We start from the raw sequence: 25,996 nt of genomic DNA on the forward strand, positions 1-25,996 counted from the left end.
TAATAATTATTTGGGGGAGGCTGAAGAGACAGATGAGATTCCATTCTTCTGAGTTTTGTGTGAGTAATCAAGATTCCCTTTGGAAAAATGCTCTTCCTGCTTTTGAAGTTGTAATTATGAAGCATCTGAAAGTCCAAACTTTTTCTTTCATCGCCAAAGAAGTTCTGCACTATCCTAGGAACTATGTTTATAAACCTCACCCAGCCTACTCACCTGAACAACTAGAACCATTTCTCTCTTAGGCTTCTGTTTTATGATTGTTTTCTTCTAACTTTTTGTTTTCCTCCATATTACCAAGGTCCTTGTTTACATGTTTTGATGCAGTCCTATAAGAGAATTAAGTAAACATCATTACAGTGACTAATTAAAAATTTTTATGGTTCAAATTAATGTATCTCTGAAAAGTAAATGAGTTATACACTAGCGACTAGGGAAAACAATTCCACTTTTGTGACTCCTTGACTGATAATAGAGCATATTCCAGAAAATGCTAATTTGGGTTTCATAAATATATGATAAGAGAAAAAAATCAATTGTTTTGAAGACAGATTGTGCATATTTTGTTGGATCATAGTTGTAACTGGGTTATTTTTCTCTCTGCTTTCACGGAAGTAATTATTATCATTTGATAGTCAATATTTTCATTTTGAGCAAACATTTTCTGTAAAAATAGTCTGAGGAAGTTTCATTAAGGCCTTTTTCCATTTGATATTCCCTATCATACATCCCAGTTGAGCCAATGCCCTGTCTGTGTTTATAAATTCTGTTTTACCAAAGAAATCAAAGCAAGATTATAGAGACTCAGGTTTACAGCATAACATGGGCAAGAAGAAGCTTAGATAGCCTTGACTGGATGGTTCTCAAGTTCTGGATCCCAGACCTGCTGTATCAGCATCTAAAGGGAATTTGATAGAAATGTAAATTCTTAGCCCTAGGCCAGAACTACAGAAACAGAAACTCTGGAAAAAGGCTCTGAAAGACCTAATGCTTCTGCTGAAGTTTGGAAACCAGTGTTCTAGTGGCCTTTATTGCTACACATGCCAAGATTCCATCCCTTCAGAATCAAAATCAGTTTTTCAATTTTATAGGTAATTCCTTGATTTGGCATCCAACCAGGAGAAATCAGGTGATAACTATATTGCCAAGAATGCATCCTTTCCTCCTCCTTCCCTTCTTTCTCTGCATTTCAAAATAATACCACAATATAATTCCTAGTAATACTTCTACTTTTAAGAATTTAAGTCATATCAGGAAGGAGAGGGTAGAAAATGCCATTTGTGCTCTAAAAGTATTTCTGTGCTTTAAATTGAATTACTTAATTCATTTTCTCAGAATTACTATTTTATTTGGGAAAGAGTTGTAATAGATATTATGATATATGTCCACACAAGATGGAAACATGGTTCATTCTAACTGGAACATTCATTATAGGTAGCACAAGTTGAATTTAATTTGTGATTTTAAAGTGCTTAATTTAGCTTAAACTGCACATTCTAAATCTATCCTAAGGCAGAAAAGCAACCTCAAATTCTGCCAACATGACCAAAGCCTATAATATGTGATGATATTTGACAAGATAAAAGTTAAAAATCTAAAAGAGACAATGTAAGTTCAAGTCTATGCCTTGAGTTACGACATTATCACCTAGAAATTTTCCATTTTGTACTAAAATGGTAAATTACGATGACTGACAACTCTGTTCTCATTTGTATATTTTTCAGGTAAATTAAAATATAATGAAGGACAATGTAGAATATATATTTATATATGTATATATACACATATATTTAAGATCTAATTTCTTCTGCTAATAAATTATTTAATAAATCTTAGTAATTATAACTACAAAAGGTGGGGAGGTAGACTAGGATGAACTCTAAGATTTTCTATAAATCTATAAATCCTTGTAAACATTCTTTTGAAAAATAATATTTATATAAGGTAATGTGTTTATCATATAAGTAGAATTCAATGAATTTTCAAAAACTAGATGCATGTGTGTAAACAGAACTCAGCTTAAGAAACAGAATAGCTCCGAACTACCAGCTCCCAAAGGTTAACAAAGCCTTAATTTTCATAGAATAGTTTTGTCCCTTCATTTATTTTATACATAAAATAGAATCCTACTACGCAGCTTCACTGATGTTTCCTTTTTTTTTTTTTTTTAAGCTCAACCTTAAATTTGTGCCACTCTTATATAATGGTCGTACATGTAGTTGTAGGGTTAAACCACAGGGTTTTTTTAGTGATTTCACTGGTGCTGGGCATCTTGCTGTTTGTTCTTTCTGGGATTTCAATGGTACATAACCTAGCTATTTTACAGGTGCCCCAGATGTCTCTCATGCTTGTATTTAACTATTCTTTTTCCTCTTTATTCAAATCTGAGTTTTTCCCCATTAATCTTTATTATAGTTTACTTGTCTTATGTTTGACTGTGAACAATGTTGTTCAATTTACCCAATAAAAATCTTAGTTTTTAACATATTTTTCAGTTCAAAAATATCAACATGATTTTACAACCTTTTAAATATGATTTCAATTCTCTATTTCCTCATCTCTTAATCACCTTTTCTTCTATTTTACTTATACTTTATTGCCTATTGACTATAATATCCACATCATCCATTTGTCTGCTTCTCTTGTCTACTTTTACTTTTGATTATAGGTTGGTTTTTCTTTCTCTTTGCATAGCCAAACCCTTATTAAATCTGAAATGACATATTTAAATGTTGTAGAGGCTCTACACAATGTTATTTTGCATTGGGTAAGGTCCTCCCACTTCCTTTGTTAAACAGATAAGGTGAGGGACTAATCATCCCAATTCAATCAGGGATTTAACTAGTCAATTGCAGTTGAAATAAGATTCAGTCTACCTTTGCTTTGCTTCTATTTTTACAGCATAAGTCTTTGGAACTTTATTTGAGATCTTGCATATATTCCTTTGTTTTGTGCTAAAACAGAGAAATTCAGTTTTTCCTTTCAATACCTCAGCTCCATTCTCCAGAGTCAAAATGTAGGCTCCTTGACTTGACCATAAACTACTTAAGAACACCGGCCATATTTTATTTATATTTTACCCACGGCATATAGTACAATGATTGGAATATGGCAGGAACTAAAATATATATCTATTTTTTCTACATTAACTAAACTCTCTTATTATCTATTTAATAAGATAATTATCTATTTCTTGTCTCCATTCTTTGTAAGTTAGCATTCATTAGTATGATATGAATATAGAACTAGATGCTTTTCTATAGATAGATAGAAGGAACACTAAATTGAAATAACAGATCTTTTATACTGTCTTACTCCAACCTTTAATATAGCACTATACAAAATTATATGCATAAGCAGACTTTAATCAATATTATAATACTAATAGCTACTAGCTGTATATTAAAATAATACAAGCTTACAAGTCAATAAAATATATGCCAGTCAAGGAAAAATAAGATTTAGATTTTTTTCTCCATCTTTCTTTACAAAAAACATGAAAAGGTATCTATTAAAACTGTTTAGGAATGGTGACTATTAGAAAGAAAAGGATGCCTCCCTTCTTTATTTATATAAACAGGAAGAGATTATAAAAATGTACTGAGCAAGCAAAACTCAAGTAAATTATATCAGAGGTAGATGAGTTTTTCTCAAAGGTCTGGACTGTAACTATTCTGGGCTTGCAGGCCATATGATTTTTGTTAGAACAAAACAACTAACTAGTTAACTAGTTAGAACGAGTTAACTCTGCCATCATAGGATGAAAACAACATAGATTTTCCATAAAGAAATGAGCATAAGTGTGTTACAATAAAACTTTACTTGTAAAACTAGATAGCAGCTTGGGGATCACAGTTTGCTCACCCGTATTCTATGTAAGAGATGCACTTTAAAAGTAAAGAGATAAATAATTGAAAATAAAACTAAGAAAAAATATATACATGTAAACATTAAGGATGAAATTCATGTGGCTGTATTAGTATTAGAGAGTGTAAAATTCATTACAAGGCACATTAGGAATGATAACTAGAGGTGCTTCAAAATGATAAATAAGACTTTTGATACCTAAGAAAGCCATATCAATTGAAAGTATTTGCACTTAACAAAAGCATAGGAAAAACTGACATAAGAATAAAGAGAATAGATAAATAAACAATTTAGTATCCTTTACTCATTAATTGATAGAAGGGTTAGGCCAAAATTTAGTAAGTGTGAATGTGATGAAATAACAAGTACTTGGCTAGTTCTCTAGCCAGGAACATGTCAAAATAAAATAAAATAATAAAATAATGGAAAAACTAAAATGAACATTTCTGTCTTAGGACAGGTAGCAAAGCCACATGATTTCCAAGAGAAGAGAAACAAATGCACTGTACCCCATGATCACACAGGCTTTTTGCCTGGAGGTGCTGTCTGGATTTCAGTACCAAAAGGGGAACCCAAGCATAGTGCAGGGTTTTCATTAAGTTGGAGAGGAAGCAATCAGAACTTGACCAGAATGAGGTGACAGGAATTGAAGAAGATAAGAGGAACTATGTAAAAAAAGAACATGAGAAATTTATGAGTTCACTTGATTCTTTCTCTGAATACTAAATTAGATATGCCATCCTAGTCAATTTTAAAACAAAGTTTTGAAAACATTAAGTTGATCCATAAGTAAGTTAGATATCAGTCAAAACCAAAATCAATGCACAACAATGAAAAATTCCAATTTCCAGCATCCAAATAAAAAAGGAGAACTTTATGCTAAACATATTAGGACAATATAATCCATAGTTAGGTAAAAAAAAATCAGCAAATATAAACACATCTACAAGTGATTAAGTTAATAGAAAAAATTATAATATAGATATTATAAAATTTATAAGAAATTAAAGAAAAACATGGATATAACAATAAGAGAAAGGAAAAAATGAAAATAAAGTTGAATCTCTAGCATTGAGAAACAGGGATCAGAAATTATAAACTAAATGTATGGACTTGCTTAGCAGATCAGACATTGCAGGTGAAAATGAAGATATAACCAAGTTATCAACATAGATGTAAACCCCAAGTCTTTCTTAGGTATCAACTGACAAAGGTATAAACCTCAAGATTTTAAAAATTAATGAAGGCTTGGTGACCTGCAGAACCATTTAAAGTGGTCTACTCTTCATATATTAGGAGTTTCATCTAAAAAAAAGTTGGTAAAATATTTGAAGAAATAATTGCTTAAAATTTCCCAAGTTTTAAAAAAGTAGTGTAAGAGATCATCTAATGATTTCTCATTAAAAATAGTCAAAGTAGGAGACAGTGGGACATCTCTAGAGTGCTCAATATTTAAAAAATGTCAACCTAGTATTTAAATTTAAAATTAAATTTAAAAATTTTTGTCAGTGAAAATATTCAGCAAAGTTGAAAATGAAATAAAAACATTATAATAAAACAAAATCTCCAGTATTTTCCAGTAGATAGGCACTTAAAGAGATTTTTTATACTAAAATAAGTGATTCCATACAAAAGCTCAGATGCATTAAAGTTTTGTAGGGTATTTGTTTGAAAAAAATAAATATCTATGACATTATAAAAGAAAACATTTTAATCATATTTAATTTTTAAAAAATATATAGACTTTAAGCATAAAATAAATATTAGTGTATTATGAGGTTTATAAGTATGCAAAAGACAAACATATAAAAGCAACAGCACAAAAGATGTACAGGGGAAATGCAAGTCATGCTCATTACTTTCTTATACGGTATGTGAAGTGATTGTATATATTTCAAAAAAATACTCAGGGGTAGGAAGGTTTATATGAACTTTTTACCTTACCCTAAAGTACCCAATAAGTTGGTTTTTAAAATTTTTATTTTTAAAATTTCAACATAGATGTAAACCCCAAGTCTTTCTTAGGTATCAATTGACAAAGGTATAAACCTCAAGATTTTAAAAAATTAATGAAGACTTGGTGATTTTAGTTATTTGTAACATTAGGATTCTTTTTTTTTTTTTTTTTTCTGGTACCATGGATTGAACACAGGGGCACTCAACCCCTAAGCCACAGCCCCAATCCTTTTTGTATTTTATTTAGAGACAGAGTCTCATTGAATTGCTTAGTGCCTCTCTTTTGCTGAGGTTGGCTTTGAACTCTCAATCCTCCTGTCTCAGCCTCCAATGCTGCTGCTAGGAGTACAGGCTTGAGCCACCGTGCCTGGCAGGATTCATTATTATATAATTATATATATGGAATATAATCTGCTCTAATTCAGTTCCCAGTACTTCTGCTTTCTCTCCCCTCCTTCCCATCTTGTTCCCTTCCCGTTACTGATCTATCCCCATACTATAATTCGCAATAGTCAAGCTATGGAGCCAACAGAGGTTCCCATCAATAGATGAATGAATAAAGAAAATGTACTATGTATACACAATGGAGTATTAGCCATAAAGAACAATGAAATTATGGCATTTGCTGGTAAGTGAATGGACATGGAGAACATAAGGCAAAGTGAAATAAGTCAGACCAAGAAAGTCAAAGGTCAAATGTTTTTTTCTGATTTTTGTTGCTTTTTTTTTTTCAAGTATCCTTCAAGGAATCATTAGAAAATAATAAATATCAGTGCTATACAATGGACTAAAATCTTATTTGAGTAGTTAATACTAATAAAACAATTAAATGAGAAACATATGAAATTTAATAGAGTTGCAAACACAGGTTCTATGGAAGAAACCACAGAGGAATTTAAAAAGTATTTTAAGCTGAATCAATAGGAAAATTCAACATATTGACATTTGTGGAATGTAAGTTGGTACCAAGAGTGAAAATCATAGTTTAAATGCTTGTGTTAACAAAGAAGAAAGGCTAATATTAATGACCTAAATTTTTACTTCAAGAAATCAGAGGAAAAATAGTAAATTAAATCTAAATAACAAGAAAGAATGGTAAGTATAAAAAACACTTTTGAAAATAACTGAATTAAAAGAATCACAGAAAAGCTGCATTGAGAAATGGGATACTTATTAATTTCCTGTTTTTTTTTTTTTTTTTTTTTTTTACTTTCTAGGTGAATATGGTTGTCCAGAAATTGACAACCTGAGAAGGAACTGACTACAAATCTTCCTGGGGGAGTTGTGCTTTTCGGGACAAATTGCAGTATCTTTCAATATCTTGTGTGCTCTTGGATATATTTCAGCATATTCACACAAAATAATATCAGGCTAAACACTGCTTGCAATCTGGGATAGGAAAAGAGGGGTTGTTAAGGGTAAAATAAAACCTGAAATACATTTACAAAATAAGTATTGGGTAACTTTAAATTGTTTATTTTTCTTATTTTAAAGTTTATAAAATGATACGAACCCAAACAATAAGAGATGGTTAACAGGGGAAAAGTGAAAACTTCCCTTGTGCCTTTCTTTATTCCACTCTCCCAGTCATCACTGACACTCATATAGTACCTTCATGTGCCACATACTGTTTTCAGTGCTTCCTAGATATGAAATTATTTTTCCTCTCAATGTCTCCATTTTACATACACTAATAAGCTTGTCCATAGTCACAAAGCGAGGAGATATCACAACCAGGATTCCAGTCCTCACCCTGTCTCCAGTCTCATGTACCATGTTACAAATCTGTACATATGTGCTGTGCTGTTAACTACTGTGAGAGGTACCAGATAGAAACCCTTGCTGGGCCGAGTAGGTAATGAGAGATGGGGAAGGGATGGGGAGGGGTAAATGCTCACTGAGCCTGTGTATATAAGATTTGCATATATTTTATTATAAATTTCTCCATTTTGGATACTCGCTCCCTGGCAGGGAAGAGCCATTATGGATGCTTTTGTCTTCCATTTTGATACCAATGTAGTAAAAATAATCTTAAGGAGTAAATGTTATTTTTAATTTTGGAAAATTTCAGAGATCTGAAGAAATTATACAGGTTAGAACTCCATTTACAGCTGGTAGAGACAAATTTTGCTTAAATTATTCCCTTTAGTAAAATGTTTTTCAGTCTATTGATTTGAAGGAGAGACGCATTTTAAAGTACCCATTTTTATAAATGAGTCAAATTATACTTTGTAGTAATTAGTTTTCTCAAAATTTCTTCATCAATGCCTCTTCTAAGTAACTTTATGAGAGAAATTTTAAATTATAGAATTATCCTTTGTTAACGTGGGGAGAAGCCTGGGAGGTGACCTCTAGTAGTGTATGAGGCAGAAAGAGTTTTGGCCTGAGATTGATGGGTATGGATTTCCATCCTCACATGTCAAGTTTGCCCTGCAAAACTCTGGACACATCCCTCTTTTAAGCATGCCTGTTCATCTATAAATAGGGGAAATAACAGGGTTTTCTTACAGGACTGTCGTTGAAAATGAATGTTATGGTTTGGATGTGAGGTGTCCCCCAAAACCTTACATATGAGACAATGTGAGAGGGTTCAGAGAGAAATAATTGGGTTGTGAGCGCCTTAACCCAATCAGTGAATTAATTATCTCATGGGATTAATTGAGTGGTAATTGAAGGCAGGTGGGGTGTGGCTGGAGGAGGTGGGACATTGGTGTGCTGGCTTTAGGAGTATATATTTGTATCTGGCAGGTGGAGATCTCTCTCTCTCTGCTTGCTGATCATCATGTGAGCTGCTTCCCTCTGCCACATTCATGGGTTCCCCAATAGACTTTTCCTTCTCTATAATTCTGATTTGGTCCTTTTAGTCACAGCAGTAAAAAATCTGCCTAAAACAATGAATGTGATAGTAATATGAAAGAAACAGGCAGGTGACAAGGACTCAAAAACTGAAGTCATAGAACCGCTGCCCAAGGCCACATAGCTAGAGAGCCATAGAAGGAAGTTCAAATCTGTCTCAACTCCGCATTCTGTGTTATTTCCATAAGCTCAGTGCCTTTGAAGGACTAAAGTTGCTTTTAAACAACTTTTAAGAAGACAAAAAACTTTTTTCTTGTAATTTTCCAAATAATATACACTTGTTTTGAAATTCCTTGCAAAGAAAGAAAGGGACTCCTCTGGTGGTATCCCCTAAGGATCCCTTAACTCAACCACAATTCACTGGAGGTATGGTGGAGGTAGGAAAGGGAAATGGGTGAGAACACCAGGCACAACCAATACATTACCATCTTGGGAGGTGTCATTTGGAAAGATAAGACAAATATTACAGTAAAATTTTACAGTTAGAAAAGAAAAACAATACCCACTTAAAATCATTCACGTATATCCTTCATGAGATTTTAGGTTTTTCAAAAGCAAGCATGTGTACAATAAATTTTAAACTCTCAGAGTATGAGGAATCCTTAACTCTTCCTAGTTATATGGGTGCTTTCTGTGATTTCTAATTTAGAGCATGCCTGACTTACACCACAAAAGGGTACCATGACAGCAGGTATTCAGGATGGCGACCTTGGCAGTGAAGAGTTACCACTTTCAGCAAACTGGCCATTGACACTTGTGCAGGTAATTAGAGTCCTGTCCAAGAGAATAGTTATTTTTCCCTTTTCCCTGATCATAGCTGTCAGCAGAATGAGTCTCCTCTTGGGCCAAACTTAATGAAAGCTAGAGGTAGAGAGGAGGGCCCTAATCATTGTTGAGTGAATTGCCAGCAGTTTCTTGATTTGAAGAAAGAAGTGGATAAGAATAAATAGCCTTATTCCTACAACTTTCAATTTTATATCCTTAGAATTTCTAAGACTCTACAAAGATATTCCTCACTAAAATAAAGAATGCTTATATCCTCAATAAAAAACAGAAAATGACCTTTCCATCTTAGCCAAGAGTGAATATGGAATGATTCATTAGGCAAAAGATTGAAGGATCAAAGTAAGTGCAACAATACTGAATATGTATGAAAACAGGGTGCTGCCCGCATGCACTCTATACCCTGGTTCAGTGTGCCCTGAGGTGCACAATACTGAGCCAGCACAGCCTGTCTCATAGCAGGGAACAGTACTTTTCCCCCCAATACCTTGGAAAAGATAATATAAACCAACATGATTTTTAAAAAATGAAAACATTATTTTTGATATAAACACTATATTTGACATTTCCCTGAAAACTTTCAGGTCACCTTGATAGAAGAGGGGAGGGCCAGTGATGGTTCTGTCCTTTGTGTTCAATGGCCCTATAATTAACTAGAAGGAAACTCTGGCACTTCCACATTATCCAATTTCCCCTCTAGTCTATTATTTATGGTTTGATGGAATAATGCATCATTTTCTTTTCTTCCTTTTTCTGGCTGCCTGCCAGACTATGGGTAGAGAAAAGAGAAGTCAAGTCATGGATTATTCCAACTTCTAATACCACTGGAGAGACTGCAGCAGCCCTGTGCTCACAAGCCCATGCCTTTCTCCACAGCCTTGCATTAAATGCCAGCAGGCAACTGAAGTCAGGGCAGAATTTAAATTGCAAAGAGGTCCTGGCAAGGCAGCAAAATATATTTGAATGTATATAAGGTTTGGGAGAAAAAATACTACTTATAATAACTTGGGCAGGTTAATCCCACTGACACTTAGATGTTATGAAATGAGGTTAATTATATATACTTCATTAAATTGCTGAGATTTTGTTAAAATACTAAGAAAGTAAAAAAGAAAGAAAAAAAATAGTAGGAGCTCGTGAAGTGGTAAATGAGGAAATTCATTAAAAATGTACTCTCCCTGGTCCTCCAGCACTATCTTTTTAATTTTCTCAGTGGGGATCCCTCCTCCCTCATGGGCACGTGAATTTGATTTTAGAGTATTGATTCAAAAATAGAATTCAGTTAAAGTCAACTTTCTTGTAAGATCCCATTCCACGTGTCAAGGCATACTCACAGGGAGGGTTCTGGCACACCTAAATCTAGCCTGTTTCTTTGGGGTTCAGTGTTACAGGCACATCACTGTTAACTCTTGAGCTAATGTTGGAACTGTCTCTGTTTCTTATGAAAGATTCCTGGAATAATATAGCATTATATGAGGCAGAATTCACATATGCCATTTGTGATTTTTAGACTTCTGTACTGTCTATACATTATACAATCTTTTTTGATAATATTGTTGAATTCCACACTTGCGAAAGTAAATCTTTTGGTAAGTTTCAAGGTTTATACAATGAGTATTTTAAGATCACAAATGTCTAGTTAATGCGTGCTCCCAGCTCAATAATAAAAAGTATGGGTTTGGGGTCTCTTCAATGCAATCAACCTGGAAATTATAGTTTAATAAATTTCTGAAGAAGTTCATGGCTATATCATGCAGCCTCTGCACTTTTCCTTTATATTCAGATCTCTTAAGTTTTCATTAGTTCTTGTACTTACTACAAGGTATGCAGGAGAGGGTTTGGATCTCGAATAATAACATTTAACTTCCTGCAGAATTAAAAATTCAGTTTGAAGGACGGGTAGAGAGGAATGTAAAAAATAATCATGAAATAATCTCTTGTTTTATAATGCTCCTTTATCTATTAAACAACTAGTCAAGGAGTGGATTGAGTTAATTAATATCTTTTGGATGACACTGTCACTTAATACTGTAAATACATGGGAAATAGTCAGTTGTATATTGTCTTTACCAAAACCTATCTCTAGCTTTAGAAATCTTTCCATAAGAAGTTATAGGAATTAAAGAGCAAGTCATGAGTCCTCATTCTTTGATGAATATAACCTAGCATAGTGAGTAAAGAATTCAACTAAGTACTTCTTGCTGCAGTTTTCCATATTGGAAATAGAAGTGGCTCCTATTAGTGGAATGGGGAGTACACACAGGCTGAGGAAGCATTAGGCCTATAACAAATGCATTCTTAATTCTACTTAGGAATAAAGTACTATTTTATCTTATCTCTCCATTGATTTTTAGAAATACTGAAAATACAAAGAACTTCCCTTAAATGTTGCTAAAATTTCACTGTTTTGCTAGCTTAGAAATTCTTAACTTGAAAGCTCTTATTGTGAATCTGCACTTACTCTGAACAAATGAAGGGGTTAAGGACACCAACTCATTTCACAAAATTGCCTGTTTATTTTAGAGGGCATAGGCAAGGAACAACTAATCAGGAGTGCAAAGCACTTAGCAAATCTGAAGCATGAATTTGTGGAATTCTTGATAAAAATCCTTTAATTCTTGGGATGAGAACTGCAATTCATTACTTTGATTACCAATAATATTAACTCTACCAAATTGGGTGCACTTTTCAATTAAATAACAGTTATTTAGATGAATATTCTAGTCAGATGGTAAAGTTGTACTTAATTTCATGACACATTTTAAAGGATATGCTTAAGGCCTTAACCTAAAGACACTGTGGAGCTAAGTGTCTAATATTTATTTATGTCATTTTAATTTGGGGTCACTATATGCCAATAACTAATGAAGTAACACACAAACATACAAAATTTCTTTTATTTGTATGACAAATTGTGTAGAATGAGATACTGGCCATTACAATAAGATGATTAAGACACTGGATTGCTTCCCTAGTTTAACATTCCTTTGTCCATAATTTAGAGAACCACAGTCCATTTTTCAGCTAATTTCCAGAAAAAGGGGAAATTTTATTTTCATTCTTTTAAGAAAAAAATTGGTATGGAGTGCACCAAAAGTCCTAATATAAAAATTAAATTTCCTAGATTTGTGCCTTATCATGGATTATAAAGGGAAGACAAGATTTTGATAAGCAGGAAACTTATACATTTAAGAACTTCTGTAAGATAGGTACTTCTGCTGGGCAACTAATTATATTTCTTTTCACTTTCATGGATACCATGAAATACCATGGATACAAACTCATGTGACATATTTGTAGGTTATATATTCATTGAGAAAAAAAAAATGCACTTGTTACCAAGAGTGATGGTTAATTTTTGTGTCAGCTTGAATAGGCCATGTGGTGCTCAGACATTTGGTAAAACATTATTCTGCTCATGCTGTGGGTGTTTTCTGATGAGATAAATATTTGAGTTGGTAGACTGAGTAAAGCAGAATGTCTTCCCTTATGGATGATGGATGTGGACATCATTCAATCAACTGAAGATCTGAACAGGATTGAGAAGGCTTAGAGAGAAAGAGGAAATTCCTTTGGCCTCCACCCTGATCTGGACATTGTTTTGTTGCTGCCTTCAGACTTGGACTAAAACACTGGATCTTCCTAAATTTCCATCATGCCTGATTTCAGAGTAGAAACAGCATCAGTTCTCAGGCTTTTGGACACAGACTAGAAAAACATATCAGGTCTCCTGGGTCTCCAGCTAGCTGACCGTAGATCTCCAGATTTTCAGCCTCCATAATGATGTGAGACAATTCTTTATAATAAATCTTCTCTCTCTTGTTCTCTCTAGTGTGATTCTCTGGAGAATACAGACTAACAATCCACAAGGTATTGGTGAGGAAGGCTCAAGAATGAGGAATGAAGTTCCAGGATCAGGAGGAAACTGTTCCCCAATGTGGGGATAGATATTATGTATAGTGGTCACAACATACAACAGAAAACATGTTTTTGCCTGTAATTTCATGGACTTCTAGCAAAGCAGGGAAGGTAAGTTATCAGAGATAAAGCAAGGCCTAGGGATTAAGTACAAGATTCTAAAACATCATTCCCCTAAGTCAAATAATAATTCTGTCCCTTATAATATGTTACTTTGAGAAATTTATTTAACCATTTTCTGCCTCAAGTTTTTCAAATGTAAAATATGAATAATAATGCTATCTACTTTATACATATACTGTGAGAACAAACAAGCTCAATGCATTCTCATGTTATGTGACTATAAAATTATCGAGTTACTTCTTCCCTTGCACGGCAGCTCTATTCAAATATTGCTTCATTGGAATGACATCTTTGTAGAGTAAGAGCATGGATCCTGACGAGTCTGTCTTTCTTTTCATTTTCTTTTAAGTAAGATATTCTGAATTTTTTAAAGGAGTGTGTCAGAGATAAATAAAATATAAAATCATGTCAAAAGTTACTACTGGCTTAAAATATCCCACTGCAACAATAAATTTCCTCATTTATAAGAAAATGAGGAATGGTTGAAACCAGGAGTATGCCATAGAAACACCACTGGAAGTTCTAAAAAAGGTAAAGCTAGAACCCTACTCCTGCCCCTTTGCATCTGAATCTAGGGTGGTAAGCGGGGCTAGACATGTGTATGCCAAGAATTTTCACTACTTTAGGATTTTCATTATAAGACACTCTTACATGATTTTTTTTAAGGTTTATACTAGATGGCCAGACTTGTTATTGCAATAACAAGTAACAAGTGGCTATGTATTCACTATGAACAAAAATAAAATATGGTCAGCCTGATTGGGGGATATGTCTGTCTTATTAAAGAAGTTACATGGGCAGCTGATGTGAGCATAATTAACACATCATATTTTCTCTAAGTAAAAGTCAATGAACAATAAACATCTTTTCACATAACTTACTTTGATTTTTTCATGTACAGCCAGTAGACAACACCAGCAACGAGAGCAGCGAGCAGGAGACCAACAACAATTCCCACGATTAGCTTTGCCTGGTCATTCACCTTTTCTCTGTTTTCATCTACAACAAAAAAAGAGAAGCCCATGCAATTACAGACAATGCCAAGAATTTCTTAAAGAAGCCAACCTAGTTATTACTAAAAGTGACTAAGTTTCACTACTATGATTAACATGCAAACTTGTGATCTTAAAAGGTAATTTTTAGCATTTTTGCTATCTTGTCCCATTTGGTATTTTAATTCACATCCATACTGTGGACGACTAAGAAATTACTTATACAATGACACTTCATAAATCTTGAGCTGATAGTCAAGGAAGAAGAGTCGGCAGCATAGTACCTACCACTTATCTCGTCTGCCTCATCGTGTTCTGGAATACTTACTGAAATGAAAAATGTTAATATGAAATTAAAAACAAAATTTGTTGATATATGAAAGTCACCTTTACCATTATAGTATGATGTAATAACACTCAGATAAAATATCTATTCTACAGCTCAGGGTAAAAAAGAATCCATACTTTATAGAACACAAACTTCTCTACAAAGCAATTAATGTCGTTTAAGGAAAATGCAAAGTCCATCACAGAAATTTTCATGACCAAGAGGCTATAGTACTAATTTGGAATCCACTTTAATTTTTTCACTAGCTGCCACCTATTACTACTACTTCCCTTTTAGGAGAAACAAGTTAGTACCTAAGAAGTCTACAATGCCATTTTCCTCAACTTTTCTGCCCCCCATGTAAGAGAATTCATTTTCATCCTCTAGGATTAATGAATTCCCATTAGAGTCGTTCTCAAGGGGGCAGGGATGAAGGTGGAAGTGAAATCTCGCGATGCCATCATGTTTGCCAAAGTACTCCAAATGGTTCTGATAGCGCCATGCTCTTGGGCCATTTTCAGAATTACTGCTGGCTGTTGTGTATTATCATTTAATAATAAACCATATAAACAACCTTCAGAGTGCATGGGCCTGCACCAGAACTTCCCGTGATGGTTGATAAGATGCAGGTTTGTAGGCTTTGTCTCACATACACTCAATTGGAATCTCATGGGGTGCTCACTGAGTTTGCAAATGACTGGGTTATATTGATCAAGCCACTGTCTGGTCTAGAAAACTGAAGCACCTCATTCAAAGAGTTAGAGTAAAGGGACTTGTGCTCAGGAAGAAAAGACAGGTTCTCCTTCTTGGTAGGACAAATCAATACTCAACTGAATTGTATTCAGAGAAGCCCATGCTGCTATACTGAAGTTCAGCTTGTTTAGTTCTTCCATCAGCCCATCAGCCCTTTATATCTGAGTCAGAATTTATTAGGGACCATTATCTTTAAACAATTACTTCTCTTAGTTCCTGCTAATTCCCAGCTCTTGTATCTATCACCTACTTATGCCACAGGCAAGATTCCATCTGCGAAAGTGTAAGAGTTTGGCAGAACAGTTAATGTCCTGTTCAAAACCAAGCCTCACTCTGGGCTGATCCTGATTTAAGGCTGACATAACAATGAGAATAATAACAGAACTGACGATGGTGACTAACTTCACATTAAATTACATTTATTTTCAAAAGAAGCTGCTATTGGTATTTATGTGTTACCCTGATTTCAGCATTGATAGAGAAAAATTTTTTTTTTCTCAGAGACAATTATCTTTATCTGATTTTGGCAATGATATGAAAAAGGAGCAATTTTTGAAACTAGATTTTATGAATTAGAATATCGGTTTTGCTACCAATTAGCTTGACTTTAAGTTTGTGACATTTTGGTTTTAAATAAAGGTGGGATAAATTCCACAAAGATTTGAAATGTCAATTAATAAAGAATAAAATAAATTTGAAATTTACCAAATTTAAACTATTATAAAAATACTTTAAGGTAATCATTAAATTGTCTATACTCTGAATATAAAATGTACATTAAGAAGAGTAATTTATTTTTTATTGTCTGTTTCTCTTGGGGATTCTTCCTGTGTAGGATAAGACCTCTGATCCATAAAACATGAAATGATTTAACTGTTAAAACAAGAATGAAAATCAGAAAAAAAAAGAAAAAATAACCTCATGGTGATGACACTAAATGCAAAATAAATAAATAAAACTTACCATGATGCAGTACAGGAAGATGGAACTGGAGGTTTTAAACTAATGGAGAATAACTTCAAATTTTCTTACTTTTTTAATGCCAGAAATGAAATACTCACTAGCAGAGACATTCAAGGAGTTTACTGTTCTCTCCAGCTGGTTTTCTGCTGTGCAAGTTAATGTAACATTCTCTTCAGGGGAAATGATAATTTTACTATAATACCTGCCATTGATATAAGGAGACTCCTCTGTCTGGAAAAAGAAGAAGGAAGATGGGTTACATGAAAATATAGTTTAAAAGCCTGGGACATACATAGTACTAGTCAATGATAGGGGACAGGTATGGTACACTATAGTGTAGTCTGGTGTTCAAGGTGTAAGATCACAGGTAAGACCAGTCAGGCCTGTAGTGGCAGCAGGTAGAAAACCAATCAGTAAAACGATAGTGAGAGAGTTCTGTTTCTATTATGAATTCAAATGATTAAATCAATCGAACTCTTTCCAAAGAGGCTCAATTTTAGTCAACATTTTGGCATGATGGTATGTGCTTCAAAATAATTAATATGGTTATTATCTAATCACAAGTTTTCTTCGATAAATATTCTAATTGAACTATTCATGAATTTGATACTCTTCTTCACAATAGATGTTAATTCCCTTACCTTGAACCATTATATTAAATGCATATAGATACATTATTTGCTCATAGGTGAATAAAAGCATTCGTTTTCCCCAAATTTTCCTGTGATAAATGCAGAAGATGGATTCTTTTTCAGGACTTCTGATTGTCATGAAGTGTAAATGATGGCGATCATGGCATTTAACTTCCTCAAATGTAAGGAAAGATCCCTTCAAGCTCATCTCGGGACTGGACTCCTAAGTACAACACGACTGAAGCAAATACACACTCACTTGCTCTTATTTCCCTGCTTATTTTATTTGTATCATGTGGTACTTGGCTCTCTCTTTGCTTTTTGTCTTAACTACAAGGTAAGTGTCTTGAGAACAAGAGTGGGCTACCTTCTGTACCCTGGGGGGCAGAGGAGGGGCAGAGATATCTCCTAGGTGAAAGGAGGTAGATTCATCGTGTGTTTGAGGAGGGAAAAAGATAAAAGATTATGAATGGATAATCTGGAACAAGAAAAATAACACATCACCTAGTGGGCCAGGATCAATCTTTCTCCCTGGCAATGAAGAATGGCATTATTATTTTTATTCTCATAGTAAGTTTACATGCTATTTTTCCACTTTCCTCTAGGATTTTTCATAGGACTTTCTCACTGTTTTTTTCCTACTTTAATCTCTTCAAAATATATTTGTTCATTTCCAGGATGGCCTTTTCAATCTTTATATTCTTTTGTTTGTCAGATGTTTATTGTGTGCTTGTTTTTCTATTTTCTATGCCTGCATAACCAGTACCTAAAGGTTCTTTTCTGCTGCACTTACCACTTAATTGAACTAGAGAGCAAAAAGAAGAAAGTAGAAAAGAGACATTTCTTTTTTTTTTTTTTTTTAGCATTTCATTTTTTGGATTTAATCTGTACATTGTCAGCAATTCTGGTGAGTCAGGCCTTTATTCTGAATGAAGAAAACTGCATTTCCCTTGGCTTAAAGGACCATGTGCCTCTTTGCTTTCCTCTGACAGGGTCTCTTACTTATGTGTGTCTGTTATACCTAATCAAATCAGAAATCACTTTCTTCAAGTGCCACCACTTCTTTGGGGGTTTTCTATATCCAAACTCATGCAAATATACATGCATCACCCATAGGTGAAAGTCAAGATCCACTTTTCTCTGCAAAATTGTATTACATGGAGTAAACCAAAGACCCAACTTCCCAGGACAAAGGAAACAGAGATTCTAACTGAAATTTAATTTGAAGCTTTTTGATTTATATGTCTTTCCCAATTTCAACTGGGTCCAAAGCTAGGAAGAAGGCAGGAAAGAAGATTGAAATAATAAAATGGTACTCTGGGGTATTCCTGAAGAGTCTTTAACTGCTTCTACTGAGATCAAGAGGCATGAAAACCGTCACAAAAAATGGAATTAACAAGTATGTCAGTAACCCACGGACACTGGCAAGTTAGTGGGATTACAGTTCTGAGTATAGAGTTACAAGCCAGATATTCATTTCTCTTTCTGTCTCTCTCTTCTTCTCTCTCAGAAAATGGTATTGTTTATAAGTTCTTAGCCCTTTAAAATTACTAAAATGTCCTACATGGAGTACAGACATTGTTTGGCTTATGTCCTCTTTTGGCCAGAAGAACACTGCTGAGACACTGTTTGCTGCTTGCTTCATTCTGGCCTTAACCTGTAATAGGCAAATCAGACTGTGTTCACAACCATTTACGGGGTTCACCACACCCCACTCCCACACTGGGCCCAGTTTTAAGAAAAATTATCTTTTAACATGCATAACTAAGCAAAGTAATAGCTGCTGCTTATACTCAAGTGTAGAAGTTTATTGGCATAAAAGTGTGTACCTTAATGTTTTAATCAACCCCGTTTGGGAATTAATGACCATGGAGTCTGTTAAAAAACAGACACTGACCTCAAAATAATGGTTTCTCCATTCTCCATGGCCTTGGGATTTAAAATTTCTCTTTCAGCCATGTTCTTCCTTTGGGAAGATTAAGAATTTAGCAAGAGTCTTCTCTGAGAGGACACTGCAAATTGCATGCAGTAACAAGCTAGCTTGCACTTTAGTTGCTTAAATAAAACCCCACTTTGGACCGAGTGCAGAATATAACAAGAAGACAAATACTTGCTTGGTTTATGACGCTTCCACTGCCGGTAATTGTCCACTGTATAGCTGGCTTTGGAAAACCTTCCACGTGGCAGATTATTGTTTTAGAAAGTCCACTGGGATCTGTTTTCTTTGTCATTTTGATTTGAGGTTTTCCTAAAATATCATTACAATTAAAATGTGACAATGAACTAAGATCATAAAGAAGACCAGGTAACAAAATTCTCTAAGAACAATTTGGATTGGTGCCCAATTATTTCACTACCTTCTACAATGAGTGTCAGTGACTCTCTTTTCTTCAGGCCTTCAACCTCTTGCAGAGCAGTTTCACAGACATAGTTTCCAGCATCCTGATAATGAAGACTAGAAAATGATGGGCTTGAACGAAGCCTGATGTTATCCTGATTAAATGAAAAGTAAATTACTTCACAGGCACAATTATAACCTTAAATGTATTTATCATAAACTACTTAAACCTAAAACATTTTTCTGGGTCTAATGAACACATAAGCAGTTAAAAAATTTTCTCAGATGCCTTTAAAGAGTTTTCTTTTTTTTCATTGTAGTTTTGGAGTCAGACATGCCTGAGTTATATTTCAGACTTCTCTTTCATGGAATTGATAATTTGGAACAAGTTTATAAGCTGATGAGACTCAGTTTCCTTTATTTGTGAAGTGAGGTTATATTCTTACTCTATTAAATTGTTTTGAGGACTTAAGTATAGAAATAAGGCAATATGTTCACATTAAAGAAAGTCCTCAATTGACAGTCCCTACTCATCGTAGTAGAACTGCCAGACATTCAGATTTTGTGGTCCCTAAACAATGATGAGTATACAGGCCTGAAAATTACCTTATCTGTAATAGCTGATACAGTTATCTGATACAGTTATCAACATAGTGGATCCATTATAGAGCCACAGCAATTAGAATAAGAATGCTTTTTACAAGAAAGCTTCAATAATTAGTGATACAGTCAAATCAATGATTGTAACAGTGCACCTCACAACAGCCAAGTTATAGAACCAGCCCAGGTGCAATAGATGAATGGATTAAGAAAATGTGGTATACATACACAATGGAGTTTTACTCTGCCATAAAGAAGAATGAAATTATGGCATTGGCTGGTAAATGGATGGAGCTGGAGAACATGACAAGTGAAATAAGTCAGACTCAGGAGATCAAGGGTCAAGTGTTTTTCCTAATACGAGGAAACTAGAACAAAGTAAAAGAAATAAAGGGAAAGAAGGAAATTGTAAGGAGAGAGGGAAGATTAGTGGAGTAGAAGGATACTGGACAGAGGGATGAGGGAGGGGAAAGGGAAAGAGATGCAGAAAGAATTTGATGAAATTAATCTATGTATATGTATAAATAAATCACAGTGGATTCTACCCTTCTGTGTATCTCTAAAACACCATTAGAAACAAACAAACAGAAAGAAGACCAGTAGAGGGGACTGGCAGACTAGGGGAAGGGAACAGGGGCAGGAAATAGCAGGTACCAGGGATGTAATGGAGTAAGTTAAATTGCATGCATGAATGATGATGTCAAAATAAATCTAACCAGTATGTATGACTATAATGAACTAATAAAGGCTTTAAAAAATAAAAGGAAACCCTCAAAAAAGAATTACCACTCAAACTTTATGAAAAAGAAAATATAACATTCAGTTTAAAAAATCACCTGACATACAAAAATAATCCTATTTTTGTCAGGAATTGAAATACTCCTAAGTGTAGAATTAAACACAGTCCTTTGTACATGTGGATTTTTTTTTTTCTACTTGCTATCACTAACTAAGGCCCAGGAATATTTATCAGCAATACTGATATTAGTGTTAGTGCTATTCCTAACATTAGTATTAGTTGACAACAGTGAGTGCAGGTGAAGTAGAAGCTACTTTTTTTAAAAAAAAATTTATTTATTTATATGTGGTACTGAGGATGGAACCCAGTGCCTCACAGATGCAAGGCAAGCGCTCTACCACTGAGCTACAGCCCCAGCTCCAAGAAGCTACTTTTGATATAGCAAACTTTCCATTTCTCTAGTACTAAAGTGAAACATGCGGTGGGTGTTCATGACATCATTGATTATTGTTTAAAACCTGTCAAGCTTTATGACCATTGACTACTACAAATATCTCATGTTGACGTCCAGACTATAGAGTGACAGTTTAATGACCTAAGTGATGAGGCTGTGACTAAAGGAGAGCGAAACAGGAAACGGAGAATCTAGCCCTAAAAACGATCAAAACACAAATAGTAAAGCAATACAAAATAACTGATATTTTCACCAAGAAGAAACTTCAGCAATAAATTTGTCTACAGGTTTTGATAAAGTCAATTCTTTTCAATGCCTGTGTCAAATGGAGTGTGCATTTCCTCAGGACATCAGTGGGTGGGGTGCTCTTGTTATATGCCATGCTGTGGTAACACATTGTGCTGGGGGTTTGGATATTCTAGCCAAGGATTTAAGTGGAGGGATCATTATTACAACCATTTCCTTGTGTCAAATGACTAATTATGAATCCTATTTTCTGTTTCTAAAAACATACCGACGACTGGGTCCCTGAAGTCATGGTCCTCCATGACAATTGCATAAATATCATCATTCACTCAGGAAATACTAAGTTCCTAGAATGTTCTGGGTGTTCTCTGATGCCCAGGGATGAAAAGGACCCCTAACTTTGAGGAGCTCCTAATCCAGCAGACCCTGCTTTCAGAAACTTAAGGGCAGTTCCAATCATCAGGGAGTCAGAAAGTGTGTGACCAGAGCATAGTAATACTCTCAAGAAGGACTGAACTTGAGTCTACTTGCTCATGGGCTTTCTGATTTCTCTCATGCCAATTTCTCTACAGGTAACTTGGAGAAAATAACAAGTGAACTATATACTCCACAGGGATTTTATAAGCATCATGTAAGTATAATGTGGATTCAAACATTCTGTAAATTGTTCTTAACTGTATATGTTTGTGTGTAGACAAGCATGCACGCACATCCTCATCTAATATACACACATCAAGTAATGCCCAAGCTAAGTTTCAGAGCCACACTATTGTTAAGTACCTCTAAAATTGTATAGTGTTTCAATTTGTATGAGATAGAGTGAGCGAATACGTGAGTGTATAAAGATATTATCCATAAATATGCATTTTTGGATATAACATAGAATACAAAATAACCTAAAAGCAAATCAGTTCAAAATAGCAGGATAGAACAAAAATACTATGACTTACTTTCATCCAAACCACAGTTGCATTCCTACTAGCAGATATTGTGCACGACACCGGCAGGGCATCACCAAGCTGCTTGGTCACTTCCCCACTTGGGTTTAAGGATAAATCCAAATCTGTGAAGCAGAGAATCTGCTTGAAATGCAAACTCCAAAAGAGTAAGTAGTTGAAATATTTCAGAGAAGAAAAGACAAAAGACACACACAAGAAAATCCTAATTGACTTGAAAACTCAGACATATGTGACTGACATATGTGACTAAAATAACTGCACCATAGCATATTCATCCTAGTTTTTCAAGCCAGCTTTGAGACCAGTTTGGACAAATGAATGGTTAATCTAATTGACTATGCATTTATTTGCAGTTAACATAATTGATGTTTTGAGTGCATATAAATATACCCCTAGGCTCTATCACCTTAAGAAAAAAATTATTTAATTGCTTCTGGAAGAAAATAAAGAAAGATGATGACTTGATAAGTATTGTTTAAAAAAAAAGTTGGCAAGGCATAACATTGGAAAATCAAGTATGTTTAGACAGCAGGTGATAAATTGAAAAACCATGAGATAGTTTATGCATTTCTGCAGAGAGAATTGACAAATAGTTAGATATTTTTTTTAAATGCTACTCTATTTCTCATGCAGTGAACTTTTAAATAAGATCTATTGTTAGGTACACTGCCAACAGAATTTTTTAGAAACAGAGAAGAATTACATCTAAGGATATAAGTTTTCATAGGAAATAATTTTTACAAAAATTTCACTGTCACAGTATGATCCATATGAGGAAAATTCAATTCAATTGAACAAACACTTATTGTAGAGCTACTATGCTCCAAGCACTAATGGGGGATACAGAGATGAGTACTGAGTACAAATTAATTAGGTTATGCACTCATTGATTAGGCGATATGCACTCAACCAACTGTGGTACATAGCCTGTGAAGTCAGTGCCTAGTTGCAAACCTACTACACATTAGAAGCTCAGTAAATATTTGTTGAAAGATTAAAGGCAGGGCTACAAAGAGAGGTAAAAACAAAGAGTTATGGGAGTATAAAGAATAAAGCCAAACTAGGTTTCAAAGAAGTAAGAGAGCCTTCTGTAGAAGGCATTCATTTTTGTATCTTGCTCCTGTGGTTGAATAGGGGGGTGGTTGATAGGTGGAAATGTAGGAACAACTTTTGCCACATAAACAAAAGCAAAGAGGCAAGAGAACTTGGCAGATTCCACAATGGTGAATGATCCGGTATGACTGCTGGACTATGAGAACTCACAGAAGGTAAATACGGACAATTAGTTGAGGCCAGACTGAGGACTGTGTTTGCCTTACTGAATTTGGGGCTTTATTCTGTGGTATAGGGGTTTGCTGTTGCACTTTATGTTGCTTCATGGTTTTACATGTTTTGTTGACTGTCTGCATCTTAAATGTTCACCTCTCCAGTTAGACTGCAAACATCATGAGGAGATTGACCAGGATTTGTTTTTTCTCAGATACATCCACAGTGTCTGCCACATAGTAGGCTCTCAAACACTAGTGTTGAATGAATAAAGGGCAGAAACAGAGTTTCTCAGTCTAATACATATTAAAAAATGATGGTTCATAGTAAAAAAAGAACCATCACATAAAAAGTGGCATTTTCTCAGAATATTTGAGTGAATTATAAAGTGAAATTTTTACTCTCTGTGATTTAAGAGCTTTTGTTAGTTGGATAGTTAACTTGCCAATGAGAAGATAAAATATTTTAGAGGATAAAGATGGATTTTGAAAGTTCTGATGAGGAATCTCTGTGTGCATGAATTGGCAGGGTAGCAGCAGCTGTTTCAGCAGCAGTCAGGAATCTGTACACTGAGAGTCTTAATGAGAGGTCTGTTCTGCAAACCTGTGCATGTAGAAATTGTGCTTCTCTACCCACATTCCCTTTAGTCATCTATGAAAGGGAAACAAATCCTGTTTTTGTAAAACAAACAAACAAAGATAAATGGGCAAATATAGTTTTAGGTAGCATTCAGATAACAGAGTAAAATTTTGATTGACTTATAATACCTTTTTTTTAGTTTTTAGAGTGAATTACAGGCCTTAAACTCCAACACTATAGTCTGCCTGTCAAAACTGAAATACATTTAAATCTAGTTAAATGCATTGAAATCTGTTAGGAATTTTTTTTTTTTTTTTTTTTTTTTTTTACTTGCTATCAGCCAATCATCAAGGCACCTTGTTGCTGCCACGGAGTCTTCTGCCTTGTCAGTCAGTTTTCCATTCCTCCTGCCTGACCTACAAGTGATATAAATATGAGCCCTCTCCTTTTAGGGTCATATATATCTAGCATCTCTTAAACAAAAGCACAATATGCCATCTTGAAGGCACTGGTATGCTCAAAACATGAACAAGAATGTCAGAGAGCTATTTCACAGGCAGTTCAATTTGTTGGGGACATTCTCTTGCTTTACTTTTTTTTTTTTTTTTCTTTTTCTTGGAACAGGCCTAGATAAATGGTCCCATGACTGACTGGCCCTCAGAGAAAAAGTAGCTCTATTGTTCTACTAAGAGGTCACTGCTTTTTCCCAAACTATCCCCTGATGGCAAACAACTTAATCCTGTGCAACTGGGAGTATGGAATAAACAGGAGTGGCTCAGCTGTGAACATTTCTTAGCAGTGCACTGTTTGCACAGGGCTCCCTGGAGTGCGCTTCCAACATCAGAAAATCAAAAGCAAGCATCTGCTTGCTTTATTCCCCAAAGTACCCCTCTTACCTCCCCCCAAAGATTTAGCTCCTCTCCTACATGTTTTCCAAGCATTATTATTGGTAGAATAAGAGGTTTAGAACCATGTGTTCAGGACAATTTGTAAAGTCTCTTCTAATTTTGAAACACAGAAATGCCTCATGATGAAAGGGATTCAGTGGATCACCATGTCTAGAGGAAACCTTGGCACTGTTGGGTGCTAACAACTTATTGGAAAGTTTGGCCTATATGAACAAGAAGACTGAAGCTTGCTCAAAATACTCTGAACTCTAGTCTTAGTAGTGGGTAGTATGAATATGAATAAGTTTACTAATTCCATGATACATCATGTACATCAATAATAGGGATTCTTAGGAATTACAAAATAAAGAACTCAATTACAAGTCTGGTTTTTATGTATCTTTTTTTCCCCCCATCACTGCCATGGGGGCCAAAAATAACTTTTGTAATATCTGTAGGGCAAAAGTGGATTAAAAGCTAATAATAAATTTATGTTCAAGGTGATTTTGAAGAGGTTCTGATTCCAGAAATTTACTTATTCAACCAACAAATGGCTTTTAGTCATCTCCACTTCCTATTCCAATTGCTATAGTAACTTTGTTTTTCTTGGATTTGGGTGTTAATATTATTCTGTAATAAGAAAAGAAGATACTTAATCTACATTTTCTTGAGACAACTGCAAACCTTGTGAACCTGAAGAATGTCTGAATATAGTTTGGGAGGGTAAGTCTGTGGTAGAGTGCTTGCCTAGCACTCATGA

General features: G+C 34.6%; 1 protein-coding gene across 2 annotated transcripts in view; it reads right to left on the minus strand.

Moving 5' to 3' along the window:
• Positions 1 to 213: 213 nt before the first annotated feature.
• Positions 214 to 25,996, minus strand: part of Alcam (activated leukocyte cell adhesion molecule) — a 190,548-nt gene continuing 164,765 nt past the window's right edge. Inside the window, exons 9-15 of one of the 2 annotated variants that reach the window (XM_076867380.2) lie at positions 22,496 to 22,608; positions 19,526 to 19,661; positions 19,283 to 19,416; positions 16,635 to 16,767; positions 14,781 to 14,819; positions 14,382 to 14,499; positions 214 to 326 (exon numbers count right to left, since the gene is read on the minus strand). In XM_076867380.2, the coding sequence (XP_076723495.1) occupies positions 239 to 326; positions 14,382 to 14,499; positions 14,781 to 14,819; positions 16,635 to 16,767; positions 19,283 to 19,416; positions 19,526 to 19,661; positions 22,496 to 22,608 (761 nt within the window). In that variant the 3' untranslated portion in view covers positions 214 to 238. The remainder of the gene's footprint in view (positions 327 to 14,381; positions 14,500 to 14,780; positions 14,820 to 16,634; positions 16,768 to 19,282; positions 19,417 to 19,525; positions 19,662 to 22,495; positions 22,609 to 25,996) is intronic. The other variant, XM_076867381.2, reaches the window with a different exon arrangement.

The sequence above is a fragment of the Callospermophilus lateralis genome, chromosome 10 (genome assembly GCF_048772815.1).
Source record: "Callospermophilus lateralis isolate mCalLat2 chromosome 10, mCalLat2.hap1, whole genome shotgun sequence".
Classification (NCBI taxonomy): Eukaryota; Metazoa; Chordata; class Mammalia; order Rodentia; family Sciuridae; genus Callospermophilus; species Callospermophilus lateralis.